The 20,228-nt window shown below is 37.3% G+C and overlaps 1 protein-coding gene across 2 annotated transcripts in view; it reads right to left on the bottom strand.

Annotated features, from left to right (window-relative positions):
* SUFU (SUFU negative regulator of hedgehog signaling) overlaps nt 1-20,228 on the bottom strand; it is a 178,221-nt gene that overhangs the window by 111,053 nt on the left and 46,940 nt on the right. For both annotated transcript variants that reach the window (XM_001369211.4, XM_007479094.3), the window contains exon 3: nt 12,926-13,062. In XM_001369211.4, the coding sequence (XP_001369248.1) occupies nt 12,926-13,062 (137 nt within the window). The remainder of the gene's footprint in view (nt 1-12,925; nt 13,063-20,228) is intronic.

Here is a 20,228-nt window from a genome sequence, read left to right on the forward strand (position 1 = left end):
TTAAAAAAGAGGGAAAAAAGAAAAACAAAACAAAAAATGTTTAAGAGACTCAATAAGTTAAAATGATATGTATCCCTATAAGAAATTAGGTCATTGATAACTCTTAAAAACTATAGTTATTATCTGGGCAGCAAAAAGAAGTACACTTAGAGAGAACAGTGACAAACTGTATAGGAAGAAAGGACAAGACATAAATAGGTATATAAATATATGCATGCATAAATACATACACATGAGTATGCATATATATACATATATAACTAGAGCTTAAAATAGGTTAATATTAAAAGAAATGGGAAAAGAAACAAACAGGGGTAAATTTATATGTCACAAAAGAAGCTCATAGTGCGAGGGGGGAGAGAACATAAATACACTGGAAGGGTAAAGAGGACGGAGACAGGAAATACTCAACTTTTACATGCTTTGAAATGGACTCTAAGAGGGAAAAACTATCCAGTTCATTGGGGACAGAGAACAGATTTGCACCCTATAGGAGAGTAGAAGGGTAATAAACAGACTGGTGGGAAGGGAAGCAGTACAAGGGAGGGAGGGGGCGGGGGGTTAATTTCAGAAAGACTACAGGGAAAATAAGGGGGGGATAAGAAAGGAGGGGGTAGAAAGGGAAGTAAAATAATGGTGGGAACTAGGGGGACTGATTAAAAACAAACATTGGTGTAGAAGGAAATAGTGAAATAAGAAAAGGCAGGAATAGGAGTAGAAATCAAAATGCTGGGTAATACACAGCTAGTAATCATAACTCTGAATGTGAATGGAATGAACTCACCCATAAAATGCAAGTGAATAGCAGAGTGGATTAGAATCCAAAACCCTACCATATGCTGTCTACAATAAAAACATATGAGGAAGGTAGATACGCATAGGGTAAAAGTAAAAGGGTGGAGCCAAATATATTGGGCATCAACTGATAAAAAGAAGGCAGGAGGCATAATCATGATATCTGACAAAGCCAAAGATTAAAATAGATCTAGTTGAAAGTGATAGGGAAGGTAATTACATCCTGATAAAAGGCAGTACAGACAATGAGGAAATATCTGTACTCAACATGTATGCACCAAATGGCATAGCATCCAAATTTCTAAAGGAGAAACTAGAGGAGTTCAAGGACAAAATGGATAGAAAAACTATACTAGTGGGAGACCTGAACCTTCCTCTATCCGAACTAGATGAATCAAACCAAAAAATAAATAAGAAAGAGGTAAGAGAAGTGAATGAAATCTTAGAAAAATTAGAGTTGGTAGACATGTAGAGAAAAATAAATAGGGACAAAACGGAATATACATTTTTTTTCTGTTGCACATGGTACATTCACAAAAATTGACCATCTATTAGGGCATAAAAACATTGCAAACAAGTTCAAAAGGACAGAAATAATAAATTCAACTTTTTTAGATAAAAATGCAATGAAAATAATCATTATTAAGGGAACATGGAGAGGTAAATAAAAAATTAATTGGAAATTAAACAATACGATTCTCCAAAACCAGTTAGTCAAAGAACAAATCATAGAAACAATTAGTAATTTCATTGAAGAAAATGACAATGATGAGACATTCTTTCAAAACCTATTGGATACAGCCAAAGCAGTACTCAGGGGGAAATTTATATCCTTCAATTCATATGTTAACAAATTAAGAAGGACAGAGGTCAATGAATTCGGTATGCAAATTAAAAAGTTAGAAAGCAAACAAATTAAAAATCCTCAGATGAAGACTAAATTAGAGATCCTAAAACTCAAAGGAGAAATTAATAAAATTGAAAGTCAAAGAACTATTGATTTAATAAATAAGACTAGAAGCAGGTACTTTGAAAAAACAAAATAGACAAAGTACTAGTCAGTCTAATTAAAAAAAGGAAAGAAATAAACCAAATTGACAGTATCCAAAATGAAAAAGGAGACCTCACCTTTAATGAAGAGGAAATTAAGGCAATCATTAAAAACTACTATGCCCAATTATATGGCAACAAATATGGCAATCTAGGTGATATGGATGAATACTTACAAAAATATAAATTGCCTAGAATAAAAGAGGAATAAATAAATTACCTAAACAACCCCATATCAGAAAAAAAATTGAACAAGCCATCAAAGAACTCCCTAAGAAAAAATCCCCAGGTCTAGATGGATTCACAAATGAATTCTATCAACCATTCAAAGAACAACTAATCCCAATATTAAACAAACTATTTGACAGAACAAGCCAAGACAGAGTACTACCAAATTCATTTCATGACACAAACCTGGTACTGATCCCAAAGCCAGGCTGGTCAAAAATAGAGAAAGAAAACTATAGACCAATCTCCCTAATGAATATAGATGCAAAAATCTTAAATAGGATATTAGCAAAAAGACTCCAGCAAGTCATCACAAGGGTCATCCACTATGACCAGGCAGGATTCATACCAGGAATGCAAGGATGGTTCAATAATAGGAAAACCATCCACATAATTGATCATATTAACAAGCAAAATGACAAAAATCACATGATTATCTCAATAGATGGAGAAAAGGCCTTTGATAAAATACAACACCCATTCCCATTGAAAACACTAGAAAGTATAGGAATAGAAGGGCCTTTCCTAAAAATAATAAACAGTATTTATCTAAAACCATCAGCAAACATCACCTGCAATGGGGATAAACTAGAAGCCTTCCCAATAAGATCAGGAGTAAAACAAGGATGCCCATTATCACCTCTATTATTTAACATTGTACTAGAAACACTAACAGTACCAATTAGAGAATAAAAAGAAATTGAAGGTATTAAAATTGGCAATGAGACCAAGCTATCACTCTTTGAGGATGATATGATGGTTTACTTAAGGAATCCTACAGAATCAACCAAAAAGTTACTCAAAATAATCAACAACTTTAGCAAAGTTTCAGGATACAAAATAAATCCATATAAGTCGTCAGCATTTCTATATATCTCTAACCCATTTCAGCAGCAAGAATTAGAAAGAGAAATACCATTTAAAATCACCCTAGACAATATAAAATACTTAGGAATCTATCTGCCGTGACAAACATAGAAACTATATGAACACAACCACAAAACACTCTCCACACAGTTAAAACTAGATCTAAACAATTGGAAAAACATTGATTGCTCATGGGTGGGACGAGCTAACATAATAAAAATGACAATCCTACCCAAATTAATTTATTTATTTAGTGCCATACCCATGGAACTACCAAAAAACTTCTTTATTGAATTAGTAAAAACCATAACTAAGTTCATTTGGAAGAACAAAAGATCAAGGATATCCAGGGCAATCATGAAAAAAAAATGCAAAGGAAGCAGGACTTGCAGTCCCAGATCTCAAACTATACTATAAACCAGTATCAAAACAATTTGGTACTGGTTAAGAGACAGAAAGGAGGATCAGTGGAATAAACTTGGCGTAAATGACCTCAGCTAGACAGTCTATGACAAACCCAAAGACCCCAGCTTTTGGGACAAAAATCCACTATTTGATAAAAACTGCTGGGAAAACTGGAATACAGTGTGGAAGAGATTAGGTTTGGATCAATACCTCACACCCTACACCAAGATGAATTCAGAATGGGTGAATGACTTGAACATAAAGAAGGAAACTATAAGTAAATTAGGCGAACACAGAATATTATACATGTCAGACCTTTGGGAAGGGAAAGATTTTAAAACCAAGCAAGACTTAGAAAGAGTCACAAAGAGTAAAATAAATAATTTTGACTACATCTTATTAAAAAGGTTTTATACAAACAAAACCAATGTAACTAAAATCAGAAGGGAAGCAACAAATTGGGAAACAATCTTCATAAAAACCTCTGACAAAGGCTTAATTACTCAAATTTACAAAGAGCTAAATCAATTGTACAAAAAAATCAAGCCATTCTCCAATTGATAAATTGGCAAGGGGCATGAATAGGCAGTTTTCAGTTAAAGAAATCAAAACTATTAAAAAGCACATGAAAAAGTGTTCTACATCTCTTATAATCAGAGAGATGTAAATCAAAACAACTCTGAGGTATCACCTTACACCTAGCAGATTGGCTAACATGACAGCTATGGAAAGTAACGAATGCTGGAGGGGATGTGGCAAAGTTGGGACATTAATTCATTGCTGGTGGAGTTGTGAACTGATCCAACCATTATGGAGGGCAATTTGGAATTCTGCCCAAAGGGCACTAAAAGACTGTCTTCCCTTTGACCCAGCCATAGTACTGCTGGGTTTGTACCCCAAAGAGATAATAAGGAAAAAGACTTGTACAAGAATATTCATAGCTGCGCTCTTTGTGGTGGCAAAAAATTGGAAAATGAGGGGATGCCCTTCAATTGGGGAATGGCTGAGCAAATTGAGGTATATGTTGGTGATGGAATACTATTGTGCTCAAAGGAATAATAAAGTGGAGGAATTCCATGGAGACTAGAACAACCTCTAGGAAGTGATGCAGAGCGAAAGGAGCAGAACCAGGAAAACATTGTACACAGACACTGATACACTGTGGTACAATTGAACGTAATGGACTTCTCCATTAGTGGCAATGCAATGTCCCTAAACAGTCTGCAGGGATCTAGGAGAAAAAACACTATCCACAAGCAGAGGATAAACTGTGGGAGTAAAAACACTGATGAAAAACAACTGCTTGACTATAGTGGTTGAGGGGATATGACTGAGGAGAGACTCTAAATGAACACTCTAATGCAAATACCAACAACATGGAAATGGGTTCAAATCAAGGACACATGTGATACCCAGTGAAATCGTGCGTGGCTATTGGAGAGGTGGGGGGGTGTGGGAGGAAAAGAAAATGATCTTTGTTTCCAATGAATAATGTTTGGAAATGACCAAATAAAATAATGATAATAAACTAACAAATTAATTAGTTAATTAATTAATTTTTTACAAAAAGAAATTTCTAAGCCCCAGCCAGGGGAAGAGATGATGGGGCCTTTCCCAGAGGCTTCACGCCTCCAGAAAGGCAGGGTCACTAAATCAGCCTTTCACTCACCAAGGATGACTGTCTAAATGTAAAGAAGTCTGGTTGTCTGTCTTCTGGTTGCTCCTCAAGTGTCTGTCTCCAGTCTCTCCTCCGAGTCCAACTTTGAGTCAGAGATCCTTCATCCAAGTTGAAACTTGAATCGAATATCTCTCCTCTTCTGGCCTTTCATCCTCTTTTTATAGAACCTTTTTCTCTTGTGTCACCTCCCCAAAATTTTATGTCTACCAATCACAGCAGATGCTTTTCCCCTGGATTGCCCACTCTTTTTTTTTTCTTTTTCTGCTTGCCTTTATTTTTTTTTTAAATATATTTTATTTGATCATTTCCAAGCATTATTCGTTAAAGACATAGATCATTTTCTTTTCCTCCCCCCCACCCCCCATAGCCGACGCGTAAGTCCACTGGGCATTAGATGTTTTCTTGATTTGAACCCATTGCTTTGTTGATAGTATTTGCATTAGAGTGTTCATTTAGAGTCTATCCTCTGTCATGTCCCCTCAACCTCTGTATTCAGGCAGTTGCTTTTTCTCGGTGTTTCCACTCCCATAGTTTATCCTTTGCTTATGAATGGTGTTTTTTTCTCCTGGATCCCTGCAAGTTGTTCAGGGACATTACACCGCCACTAATGGAGAAGTCCATTACGTTCGATTATACCACAGTGTATTAGTCTCTGTGTACAATGTTCTCCTGGTTCTGCTCCTCTCGCTCTGCATCACTTCCTGGAGGTTGTTCCAGTCTCCATGGAACTTCTCCACTTTATTATTCCTTTTAGCACAATAGTACTCCATCACCAACATATACCACAGTTTGTTCAGCCATTCCCCAATTGATGGGCATCCCCTCGTTTTCCAGTTTTGGGCCACCACAAAGAGCGCAGCTATGAATATTTTTGTACAAGTCTTTGTGTCCATTATCTCTTTGGGGTACAGACCCAGCAGTGCTATGGGGATTGCCCACTCTTTAGTTCTCACCTTCTTTGGTTAGATTATATCTTTCTGGGTTATTTAACACCTTTTTTGGTAAGTTCACCCTTTGTAGTTACTTAACACCTTTTTGTGGTTAAAATAGGTAGATGTACTTAAAATACTGAGTTATCACCTTTTTGTAGATTAAAATCTTAAAACTTATCTGAAATAATGCAAAGTGAAGTGAGCAGAACAACTTTTACAATAACATTGCTAAGATAAATAATTTGACTTAAGAACTCTGATCAAGTGACTAACCAAGATTCCAGAGGAGCAATGATAAAATATGCCACCCTCCAGACAGAAGTGACACTCATGCAGGGTGAGATAAACATTTTTCAATATGGCCAATGAAAGCATTTGTTTTGCTTGACCTCATATATTTATTACAAGGGTTTTTTTTTTTTTAATGGTGCAGGAAAAGAGAGAAGAGTTCAAAAGAAAAATAAAAGAAAGTGCCAATACTCTTTCAAACAAGCACTGCACTGCTGAGCATAGATGTATCCCAAGGATTGAAAAAGCCAGAAAGAAAATCCTCTATATACACTAAAATATTCATGACATATATTTTTACAGATAAATAGACTCAAAGATGCTTAGTGACTGGCCTAAAAATCACACGAGTGACAGAGTTAGGATTCACCAAATCTTCTGACTTATAGTCCAGTCCTTTTCCATCTACACCGTATCAGAAATGTCTCTTTTTCAAAAAACAATTCAGTGAAAGATATAGCCTAATTAACCATGAAGACAGTCAATGGGGCAGGGCCAGGGCAAGGGAAAAATACTCTCAGCACAGTTAAGGAACCTAACATAGTCCAAAGGAAACGGAGTTGGCTCACACAGAGGGCAGTAAGTTTAGAAAGTTGAGTTTTTCCTCTTACTTTGGATCAGTCACCCCCTAATCAAAGTAGGGCTCTAAGACACTTGAAGAACTTACTGCCTACTAATCTGCATTCCTCCACTGATCATCTTTTGCCTGTCAAGTCTGACTCTACAAAATAATTAATTTGATATTCCTATGTGGCCCATGGAATCAGTTCTCAATGCTTTATAACTAAACATTAAACAAATTAACTTTCGGGATGCAAACAAGAACAACTGAATTATTGTTATTATTATTACAGTTGTCAAGCTTTTCGTAGCATATTTTGAACTGGAGTATCACTTCATCTAAGCAGCTATATGGCCCTGTAGATAGGCATTGGACCTGGAGTCAAGAAGATCTGAGTTTAAATCTGGTCTCAGACACTTAATAGCTGTGTAATCCCAGGCAAATAACTTCAACTCCCATCTACCTCATTTTCCTCACCTATAAAATGGGGATAATAATAACTCCTCTTTCAGGGTTGCCATGAGGATACAATGAGATAACAAATAGAAACAAGTGCTACAGCTCTTTTTATGATGGCAAAGAACTGGAAACTGAAGGGATGTCCATCAATTGGGGAATGGCTGAATAAATTGTGATATATGTGGGAAAAAACCCTACCCCACAAAAAAAAGAAAAGAAAAATCCCCTACTCCCTTATATGAGGATTAGATGTAAGCAATGGTCTTGAGATAATCAAAACTGTAATTCTAAGATAGTGTAAATCATGATTTTAGTTTGTTTGTTTGTTTTTGTGATTATTCTAGTATAAGTATTAAGGTTTTGAATTAAGTAAATAACTGCTTTAGCATAGGCCTTGGCATTAGCCCCACCCTTCAAGGTTGCTATATCATGGACCCTCAGCAATAATCAGTTTTGAAATACACCTGACCTGGGGTTCAAAGCCTAGACCCACCCAATATCACCTACTCTTTTCCTCTGCGTCACTAGTCCAAGCTCCACCGCTCCCCACTTTTCCATCAAGAGATTTCTAAGTCATCATCAAGTGACTTCTTCTACCATTGAAAAGTCATCCTGATCTATTTTTGAAGGTCTCTCACAGTGCTGGGGATCTTTTGGTCTTGACCAGAAGTCTGGCTTTATTGAGAGACCAACCCTCTCCAAATAAACCTATTTCTTTATAGCTTGGAGACTCAATTTCTCTTAATTACATTCTTGTGGTTAGAAATTATGTAATATATGCTTATAATGGAATACCATTGGACTATAAGAAATGATAAACAAAATGAGCCCAAAAAACTTGGGAAGGAAGATTTATATGAAATGATACAAAGTTAAGTGAGCAGAACCAGGAGAACATTGAACACAGTAGCAACAATGAGGTATGGTGAACAACTGTGAATGGCTTAACTATTATCAACAAGGAAAGGATCCAGGACAAAACCAAAGGACTCATGACAAAAAAAGATATGCATTGCCATAGAAGGAACAAAGTCCAGATTGAAACTGACCATTCTTTACTTCATTTCTTCCATGAATTTTTCTCTGGTGTAAGCAATATATATCTTATTTCACAACATGACAAACAGGGAAATATGTATTGTATGATTGTATATACCCTGTACCATGTTGGCTCCCTTCTTGAAGAGGGGAGAGGAGTGGGAGGGAGGGAGAGTACCTGGATTGGAAGATGTCAGAAAATAAATATTAAAAGTTACATCAACATGTAATCTGGAAAAAAAATTTTTAAAGAAATAAATGCTGCAGATATACTAGCTATTATTAGTAATTATTAACACAAGTTCAAAAACAGCATTACAAGGTAGAAGGCTGATCAGTTCTAGACAATCCTTTTATTTATGGCAACTGAAGGGTTCTAAAGATTTTACTAAGTTTATTAAGTAAAAAGTCATCTTGCTAATGAATAAGAACAGAATCATACTGGTAGATGTTTCTGAGCAATTCATTAATGATTTCAGAAACTGTCTAATACACAAACCTTCAACAAAACCCAGTGTTTCTGAATCCCTTCCTTCCCCAAACCTTTGTACTTCTCTAAAAAATTGGGTAAAAGAAGTAAGAATTGGACTATAGGGGCATTTCCCAATAGTTAAGTGAATCTATAAAGATAACCCAAGACAGGAAACCTATGGCAGAGAAAAAGAATAATCTATATTCAATTCTGCAACTCTCTAAAATCATAATCTCAAAATGGATAGATCATATAAGAAAAGAAAAGACAAGGAGGTAACTTTCATAATATGATTAGAGAGAAAATTCTTTAAATGAGTTAGAGATAGGAGGTAGCTGGGTGGCTCAGTGGATTGAGAGCCAGGCCTAGAGACGGAAGGTTCTAGGTTCAAATCTGGCCTCAGACACTTCCCAGCTGTGTGACCCTGGGCAAGTAACTTAACCCCCTATTGCCCTTACCACTCTGCTGCCTTAGGAACCAATGGCAGGAAGTAAGGGTTTTAAAAATGAATGAATGAATTAGAGGTGATCATAAAAAATAAAAGTCAATTTAAATGTTTTTTGGACAAGCAAAAGAACACAGTGTGAAAAGGGAATTCTTTGTTCCCTTTACCTATTCTGAGTCAACACATCTTTTGATCTAATCAACAAAAGCTTGAACTAGGTGGAGGAGCTTGGAAAACCACTTAATTCACATCCTTAGAAATTCAATCAATCAGGAAACTAGATGTACCTTTTGATGAGAAATTGACCTTCAGAGGCCTTTGACAAAGTTGACACTTTCAGAGGATGAGAGGTGTGAATCCCACAGAGACTTCCCCTGGGCAGTGCTAGACAATTTGGAAACTGTGAATGGCCCTTATGAAAGGGGGAAGGAACAAGGAGCCACTATAAAAGACCCTGAATTTCTAGGGCTAGGGAAGTCAACTCCAATAAAGGAAGTCAGCTTCAAGAAGGAGTTGGACTTCAAGAAGGAAGTCAGCTTAAGGAAGATCTACTCAAGGAAGAAAGTCGACCTCAGGAGTCACTTTCAGTTTGAGTCATCCTCTCAACTCTGAGCTTCAAATAGGCAACCACTATTATTATTTATAATTTTCATATATTTTAGTCAAACCATTAAAATTTAATTCTTATAACAGAATTAGAAAGGAAACAGTTAACTAGAAAAAAAAATTGCAATAAGATTCTCTGATAAAGGTCTAATAACTAAGACATGTAGAAAACTGATATGAAAATATTATAAAAACAAAATAGTTGGTTAAAGGATATGAACACAAGTAGTTTTCTAAAGAAAAAATGCAAACTATCATCAACCTCATAAAAAAATGCTCAAAATCACTGAGTGTAATGCAAAAAACTTTGAGATTTTTTCCATATCTATCAAATTGGCAAAACTGACAAATGATAAGTGTTAAAAAAAAAAAGTGTTCAATGCTAAAGAGACTGTGGAAAAACAGGTGCACCAATGCCATATTAGAGCAAGAAGTACTAGTAATCTAATAGAAAGAATGTTGAGTCTGAAGTCAGATGACCTGGATTTGAATCCTGACCCTGCCACTTAATACTCATGTGACTTCAGGGAAGTCATTTCCCTGAAGCAAATCCACAGTTTGCTTATCTATAAAATGAGGGGGTTAGAATGGAATGGAAACTTGTGTTGAATGAGACACTGTACTAAATCCTGGAAATATAAATATAAGCAATCAAAACAATCCCTGCCACCAAGGACCTTACAATCTAATAGGGGAAAAAAACAACAACACAGAGAGAGTATTTTTTGGTAGTGTTGACTTTCTCACAAATTTCAGAGTTTGCAGAGGAAAGGGGAGGAAGGGGGTTGAGGTAAAATGAAGCAGGGCATGAAAATGACCAAAGAGCAGTATGATTGATTGATCTGGATCTCAGCTAAGTTTGGTAAATGTTAACCAATCAGAAGCCCAGAGTTCCAGAGACGGCTGGACTAGATTAGTGATGGTAAACCTATGACATGGGTGCCAAAGATGACACACAGAGCATGCTCACTCCTCCACCACCCCCACTCCCCTGCCAGAGTTTGTCACTAAAAAGGCAGAAGAACCTGGTAGAGCTGCTCCCCTCCCCCTCTCCAAGATGCCTGATGACCTCTTATCACATCCCCCACCCCTCTGTCCAGCAGCCTAATAGGAACACACAGGGGGTAAGGTAGGTAGTCACTAGGAGCAGAGCTGGAGGAGAATGGGAATGCTTGGGCCACTCCCCTCCCTTCACTTGCTGAAGACATTCCTCACTTCACCCACCCAACAGCCCAATAGGAGTGCTTTCTCCCTCCCCTCTGGGGGGCAAAGAGGGGGCAGAGTGTGCCTGACACTTGTGAGGGGAGAGGAGCACAGCACACAGTGGACAAGACACTCAGTTGTAGGGGCAGGGCCTGGTACTCCATCTCTAAAAGGTTTACCATCACTGGACTAGATCATATCTATAATCCTTTGATGGAGGTATAAATTTGTTTAACCATTCTAGAAAGCAATATGGAATTATATATATATATCCCAAAAGTTACTAAATTATGTATTTCCTTTGACCCAGAACTACCACTATTGGCATATATTCCAAAGAAATCAAAGAAAGAATGAATGGGTCAATATACACAAAAATATTTATAGAGGCAAATTTCATTCAGAAACAAAGTAGGGTAGCTATCCACCAAAAGGAGAATGGCCAAACAAATTGTGGCATATGAATATAATGGAACATTACAGCATGGTAAGAAATGATTATGGTGGAATAAAGAGAATCTGATCAGCTTTTTATGAATTAATACAAATTAAAAATGAATAAAACCAGGAGAACAATTTACATTTACATGTTACCTATTTCTTGGTAGACAGACTAGAGATGCAGAAGGACATATATATATACACACACATATATATACATATAAATAACATGGTACAATCGAACGTAATGGAGTTCTCCATTAGTGTCAATGCAATGTCACTGAACAATCTGCAGGGATCTAAGAGAAAAAACACTATCCACAAGCAGAGGTCAAACTGTGGGAGTAAAAACACCGAGGAAAAGTAACTGCTTGACTACATGGGTTGAGGGGATATGACTGAGGAGAGACTCTAAATGAACACTCTAATGCAAATACCAACAACATGGAAATGCGTTCGAATCAAACGCACGTCAGCTATGTGAGGGGTAGTGGGAGGGGGGGGAGAAAATGATCTTTGTTTCCAAGGAATAATGTTTGAAAATGACCAAAAAAATTAAAAAAAAAATAAAGTAGGGAAGGGACAGGAAAAAAAAAGAGAGATCACTAATAGGAAGCTGCCTGAGAAAGCAAGAATGATTCCAAAAGAAAGAAAATGAAACACATTTCCAACTAGAAAGACAGGTGACTACTAGTGCAAAAAATTGTATAAAATGTCAAATATGGAAACAGTATCACAGGTTTTTCCTTAACTATTTTTCTGTTCAATATGAGGGAGGGTTGTATTTTCCAAGTAATGACTATGACATAAATAAAAACAAAAGGCATCAAAATATATATTTTAAAATGAACAGGACTCCTGGCACAAAGTCTCTTTTCTGATAACTTACAAACTATGGATATGTCAATCAAATGCATGAAATACGTCTAAGACTGTCTAAAGCCCAATCTAGCTCTGTTTTATCCCTTTATCACTCTCCAGCTCAATTATTTTTTATGGTTTCCCATTGCTTACCAAATAATCCCTTCCATCATAGTCAAGTCCTTCAAACCTAGTCTGAGATAGAAAGCAAGTCTATGGCTGTGATCCCAACAACAGGAATGGCAAGGGGAAAATCTAACCACAGAGAATGGATAAAATAAAACTGTTTAGCTTTGTATTAATTTGGCTTTCGGCCTATCACAGATCCAAAGTTTGGCCGACAACTTGCAAACATGGATCTAGGGCAATGTGGAACAATGAAGTTGGTTACATTATACCACCTTTTCTTCTAGGACCCAGGTAAAGTTTTGTCCTAGCAATGTCAAGAAAGAGATGGAATGGTACAGTAATACAAACTAAGCTAATAAACAGAAATATGGACCTAATCAGACATTAAAATACATGTATACCTCTCTAAGATCAACTAAGCTTTTATCCCAAGGGTAAAAGATGCCAGCTGCCTATGCTCCCATACCTGACTGGAACACATATCTGGCCAAGCCCTGCATTAACTCTGCTGGCCATGTGGGTGGAGCTGATTCTCCTGTTTCTCTCTTTAGTCGAAATGTCAACTCGAAGCCAAAACCACTGGGTCCATCTGTTCCTGTAAATCTAGAAAAAGAAGAAAAGCAAATTCAAATTAGCCAGGATCAAGAATAGCACTTGTTAGAAATCAAATTAGTCAGAAAACTTAAAAGTTACACCAATGTCTTATGATGAAAGCATTTTTTACCTAAAATATAGCCTTCCATCCCTAGAAACTTTCCCAACTCACTCCACTCTATTTCCATCTCCTTTTTAAACTTACACTCACTTCCCAGGCTATGTGTTACTTATTTAGTTTATTCTTTTTCTACATATTTACATGCCCATTGATTCCCCACTAGACTAAAACTTTTCTAATTGGTTACTGTCTTTTTTTTCATAGCCACACTCTACTTCCTATTTCTAACAATGCCTAATAAAGAACCCTATACACAGTAGGCATTCAAACAATAGTGCTGAGTAGTTGGCTACTGGCTTTGGCCTTCAGTATCTGGGGATCCCTAAAGAGATTCATAAGGTATTGGCTAGGAACATACTGTGCACAGTCCCTAATATAATCATGATACTCATCAATCACTGTGACTCAAGGAAACAGAATTTGCTCTAATTTTCTCCCTCTCCTGGACAGTATAATAAGCAAGTTAACAGCAAGTTAGTATCTATATGCTGCCATAGGGAGTTCCCAGAGGAAAAATGATAAAGAATAGAAAGGAAAAAATCTGCTAGCAAATACCCTGAAGTGTCTGAAGTTTAAGGAATTCTTGCAATTGGATATTGGTTGACAGCAGGAATGATGAACATTACAGAAAATAAACTGGTCAGAGCAGCCCTATGCATCAGATTATGCTTGGGGCAAGGCAACTTCCAAAGACAAGTATTTGAGATTCAGACTGCCAGCTATGAGATGGGTTAAAATGTGTTCATGATATAATTCTCAGCAATTATATCTTGTACAAACATGATGCATAATGATTATACACATGTAAACTCCTTAACATACAAATATAAACCACAAACTAAGATGACAGCCAACAATCCTTTGTTGACTAAGCTTCTGGAATCTGGAATCAGAGATGAGAATTTTGACAGGGAGATATATCCAACACTAGGCCCTGAAAATCCTACAATTTTTGCATTTTGTTCTTTGTCATCAATATCTCAAGAAGCTGAAACAACTGAAGGTAGAAGAGTCTTCTAGGCTCAGCCAGCTCCAGCTCTGTGTATAACTTAATATTTTTTATATATTAAATAGGAACACCATCAAATCCTGCCCATCTTAACATGATGGAAAGGAAGTTTCATGAACTGATAGGCCAACTGTTCCAGGTAACTGAAGGACAGATACTGCTAAATGCAAATGGCCACAAAACCCAGTTGCCCCGAAAAGGCATTCTACCCAACTACCAAAATTTATCACATTTAAGAGATTTTTTCATCAGTTTTTTCCCCAAATATTATCTAATAATTTGGAAAGGCAAGTTCATTTTGAAATCACACTCCTGAGGTTTGAGACATTGAACAAAAATGAAGGGCAGATGAGTAATGTGTGGTGTCTTTGACTTTATTATTCAATACTGCAGCATTGGTGCTCTCATGGACATCCCAAATGAAAAGATCTGAAACACAGCTAAAAGGGACACTAGAGAAGAAAATTTAGTCATACTTGAAGGAGGCTAATGAAGGAAGAAAGAATGAAATACAGAAAGGAACTTGAAAACAATACAGTCAGGCAAGATGGATTTTAGGCTAGAATTTGTGTAAGAGAAGAGAGGTCACTAGAGTAAGGAGGGGAAATCACTCAAGAAACCACTAATTAGAAGCAATTTTGCAATTATGTATTAGAACACTGCCCCTAATCCTTTTATCTCTGGACAAGAAAAATACATGATTTTTAACTGCAAAGACTTAGGAAACAAACTTGGAGAAACATAGTTCCCTTAAAATTGCACAATAATATGAGCACTTAGGTGCAAAGGATAACAAGGCATATTCATTCTTAAGGGAGAGAGTTAAATATGTGTGAATATACTGGGGGGCAAAGTGTGGGGAAAAGGACTGTCATCATCTGCCTGCAGGCTGAAATGTTCTCTCTGGCTGCTGTACCAGGGCCAAGCCAGCCCTCACTTGATTGGGTAGGAAAAGGCTCTGGGCACATGGAATCCACCTGCATTTGATTACCACCCACAGGGCTGGTTTGATGAAACTTCCAAAGCCTGAAGGTAAGTTAGAAATGGCTCCAGTGCAATCATAAAACTTCACCTGGATTATTATCAAAAAGCCTTCTTTTCAAAGCAGACTAAGAGTCACCAGCAAAATGAGGTCATTTCGTTTATAAATTTTCCTGTACCAGGTTAGTTTGGTCTGGACCTCCAAGAGTACCCTTCATTTATTCCTCTCAACAGCCTTACTGCCTAAGCTTCATCTGACTAGAGGATGATGCTAGGGAATAAAGCATGTTTCCTGACTGTTCTTCCCCTCTATTAAGGAAAAAAAAAACACAAAAAGAATGGGTATTAGGTTCCAAGCAGGTAAGACAATGAAGGATGATCAAGAGATGCTATGAAATCTCCCCATCTCAAGATCTTAAAGTCCTGGATACAAGGTTCTCCAAGTTCTATACTATAATAATCCAGGGACTAATCAGCCACTCTGTTTTCTCTAAAGCAACCATATATAAGGCAGCAACTGAGGGACTACTAATTCTAGGCAGGGAATATGAATCCCATATAACAGAAACTTCCCAGAGATGTCACAGGCACACAAAAAAATTATCTCTATAAAGGATTCTATTTAGTCCAATTCTCTTATGCTACAAATTTAGTGTCAGAAAAGTCTTGCCAAAAGTCACAAAGGTTAGTAAACATTAGAGCTAGGATTTGAACCTGGGGCCTCAGAATCCAAAGCTAGTTATACTACAACAAGCTGTACAAATTAATATTTTAAGAAATTAAAAGAATTGTACAAAAAATCAAGCTATTCTCCAATTGATAAATGGGCAAGGGACATGAATAGGCAGTTTTCAGTTAAAGAAATCAAAACTATTAATAAGTACATGAAAAAGTGCTCTAAATCTCTTATAATCAGAGAGATGCAAATCAAAACAACTCTGAAGTATCACCTCACACCTAGCAGATTGCCTAACATGACAGCAAAGGAAAGTAATGAATGCTGGAGTGGATGTGGCAAAGTAGGGACATTAATTCATTGCTGGTGGAGTTGTGAACTGATCCAACCATTATGGAGGGCAGTTTGGAACTATGCCCAAAGGGTGATAAAAGACTGCCTGCCCTTTGATCCAGCCATAACACTGCTGGGTTTGTACCCCAAAGAGATAATAAGGAAAAAGACTTGTACAAGAATATTCATAGCTGCGCTCTTTGTGGTGGCAAAAAATTGGAAAATGAGGGGATGCCCTTCAATTGGGAATGGCTGAACAAACTGGTATATATTGGTGATGGAATACTATTGTGCTAAAAGGAATAATAAAGTGGAGGAATTCCATGGAGACTGGAACAACCTCCAGGAAGTTATGCAGAGTGAAAGGAGCAGAACCAGGAAAACATTGTACACAGAGACTGATACACTGTGGTACAATCGAACGTAATGGACTTCTCCATTAATGTCAATGCAGCGATCCTGAACAATCTGCAGGGATCTAGGAGAAAAGCATTACCCATAAGCAGAGGACAAACAGTAGGAGTAAAATCACCGAGGAAAGGCAACTGCTTGACTACAGGGGTTGAGGGGATATGATTGAGGAGAGACTCTAAATGAACACTCTAATGCAAATACCAACAACATGGAAATGGGTTCAGATCAAGGACACATGTGATACCCAGAGGAATCACCCATCAGCTATGGGAGGGGTAGTGGGAGAGGGGAAGGAAAAGAAAATTATCTTTGTTTCCAATGAATAATGTTTAAAAATAACCAAATAAAAAGGGGAAAAAAATTAAAAGTCTAGATATATCCAAATACTACAGAAGCAGACCACCACCACCACAGATGCTGTGGGTATCTGTATCCTAAACCTCCTTCCCTAGGTCCAGTCCTGTCTCAAAACTCATCAATATGATTTCCTACTATACCACCTAAGGAGATGGAATAGGAACCTCTCAGCCAGACCACTAAGGATCACTTGCCTAGAACTATCAGGAAAGTTTTCAATGTCACCAGTACCTAGTGACTATTAACCAGAGTACTGACAAAGAATCTCATTCTATATACTCTGAAGAAACAGGCTGAGCCTGTCTGCTGATCTCTCTCCCATTCATCCATCCCCCAACTCCTCTATGAGTTCTATTTGTTTCCTCAAGACCTGATGCTTAAGCACCCACATAGTGTCCATTAGTGTCCAAATGATGCTTATGTGGACACTAATGTGCTTGAAAAAAAAGTTGAAGCAAAACAAATATCATTGGTATGAACATTTGCAAACTCACCAGGGACAATTAAGTCCTGGCCTAGACAAAAAAAAAAAGGTGTGTTCCTGGTATTTCACTGCCATAACAGTTAAAAAGCATCAACCTGATAGGCAAATAGATTAAGTCCTTCCCATATAAAGAAGCCTGACTTCCAGAATAAAGTCAGACTCTTACTACAGATAACAAGGGCAATCTGGAGCCCTAGGAGGGTCTTCTTGATATGCAGTTGGAGTGCTCTGTGCAAACAAACTGATGATCAAGCTTAAGGGTACTAAACAAAACCCTTCTGAATGGCCACAGCCAAGGACCACAGTAAAGGTTCTCCTGTACAGTATGCTGAAGAAAGTGATTCACAGAAAATTCATCTTTGCCATTCCTTAATGGATCAAAAAATAAGAAGAGGGCTTTGGATTAGAAGGACCATGTGGTAAGTCATGTAAGAGCCCAACTTGCACATTTTTACTCCAACAATGATATAAAAAGAGCATCAGGCTGTAATAATGACCAAGAAATCCAAAGGTAAGCATCAATAGGTTCCTTCACCCAGTCCAGACTACATAAAAACACTGCCAGAGGTCGTGGACACCAGGAGACTTGCCAGAAGTCAGCTTGAATAGAAGTAAATAGAAAAAACACATTGCAACACTTAACACCCGAGCCTAAGAAGTCAACACCCGAGCCTAAGAAGTCCCAGGGAGAACAATAAATGCCCAGCCTCTTGATCCAAGAAATCTCTGAGGGGATAGAAGACCAACTAGCACTCTGACAGAGGGAAGATTGAGGTGAGATTGGAAGCAGTGGAATCATGAATGGGGAAATCCAAAAGGGGAACAGAAGACCATCCATCACTGATGGATGTAAACTGCCCCTCATCAAGGAAGACCTGGTAAAGACATATGACCACCCACCAGGACCTTGTATAAGTAAGCACCAGGAGAGACAAGACTCCCCAAATGCTTGATCAGAGAGAATCAGGGCTAGACCACCTAGTGTTCTGATCAAGGAAACCTCAAGAGAACTAAAGACCACCCAGTACCTTGATCAGTGACAGCCAACAGCCAAACTCCAGTCTGCCAGGGACAGAGAAGCCTGCCAGCACTCTGAAAATAGATATACCAAAAGAAGTGGAAGCCAAAAGCAGGAACTCAGAAAAGTGAGGTCATTAACAAATAGGGGCAGTGCCAGGTGCTGTTACTAAGTCACAAATCAAGACCTATATAGCTTGAAAGAAGAGTAAACAAAAGGCATTGAATACTATGAAAAAATATCATGTAAAAAATAACCTGAGGGAAACCAGAAGAAAAGAATAACTATAGAATAACCACAAACTGAAGCTTAAAATAAAATGACTTGGCCAAAAGAACAAGAGTACCTGAAAGAAATGCAAAAGATAATCAACAAGAAATAACAGCAAAAAAATAAAGATTTAGAATTTTTCCCCTTTTTTTCTTTTAAAATTTCTTCCCAAAGTTACATGATTCTTGTTGTCTCCTTCCCCTCTTCCCTCCCCCTCCTGGATATTACATATATTATCATTCAAAACCCATTTCCATATTATTCATTTTTGTAATAGAGTAATCTTTTAAAACCAAAATCCCAAATCATATGCTCACATGAACAAGAGGAAAATCATATGTTTTCTTCTAGATTTCTACTCCCACATTTCTTTTTCTAGATATGAATAGCATTCTTTCTCATAAGTCCCTCAGAATTGTCCTGGATCATGGCATTGCTTTTAGCAGCAAAGTCAATTACATTTGAGGGTCCCACAATGCTTCAGTTACCATGTATAAAGGTCTCCTGGTTCTGCTTATTTACCTCGGCATCAGTTCATGTAGGTCTTTCCAGTTCTTATAGAAATCAAGCAGGTCATCATTTCTTAAAGTAAAACAGTATTCCACCACCATCATATACAACAATTTGTTCAGCCATCCCCCAATCAAGGGACAACCCCTCGTTTTCCAATTTTTTTGCCACCACAAAAAATGCAACTATAAATATTTTTGTACAAACAGATCCTTTCCCATTTTTTTTAAATCTCTTTGGGATATAAACCTAGTAGTAGTATTGCTGGATCAAAGGGCATGCATTCTTTTAAAGCCCTTAGGGGTTTTAAAATTCCAAATTCCCTTCCAGAATGGTTGGATCAATTCACAACTCCACCAGCAATGCATTAGTGTCCCAATTTTGCCACATTCCCTCCAACATTTAGTAAAAAAATCAAGAATTTTTAAAAAATAGAAAAAAAGCTTAAATAACAATTTCAAGAAATCATAAATAGGAGCAGCTAGGAAGCACAATAGATAGAGCACTAGGTCTGGAGCTAGGAAGACCTGGGTTCAAATATGGCCTCAGATACTTCCTAGTTGTGTGATCCTGGACAAATCACTTAACCCCAATTACCTAGCCCTTGCCACTCTTCTTGTCTTAGAATCGATAATAAGGCTTGTTTAAAAAAAGAAAAGGAAAAAAATAATAAATGAAAATTGGCCATATCAATTAGAACCAACGATCAAAGTGAAAATAAAGAATTCACTAAAAGAAATCTCAAAAGGAGGTCTCAAGAATGATATAGCCAAATCCAAGGCTTTCAAGTCAAAGAAAAAATATTCCAAGAAGCATAAAGAAAGAGTTCAAGTACAAAAGAGCCTCAGTCTAGACAACATTACACTTGTTGGCTACAATAATAAAGATGAGGTGTAGGAATAAATGATTCCAAAAGAAAAAAAGGTGGAAAGAGAGGGACTTACAACCAAGAATAACTTGCCTTGCAGAGATAAAATAAAAAAAGGACAGGATGATAGGAGA

The sequence above is a fragment of the Monodelphis domestica genome, chromosome 1 (assembly GCF_027887165.1).
Source record: "Monodelphis domestica isolate mMonDom1 chromosome 1, mMonDom1.pri, whole genome shotgun sequence".
Lineage (NCBI taxonomy): Eukaryota > Metazoa > Chordata > Mammalia > Didelphimorphia > Didelphidae > Monodelphis > Monodelphis domestica.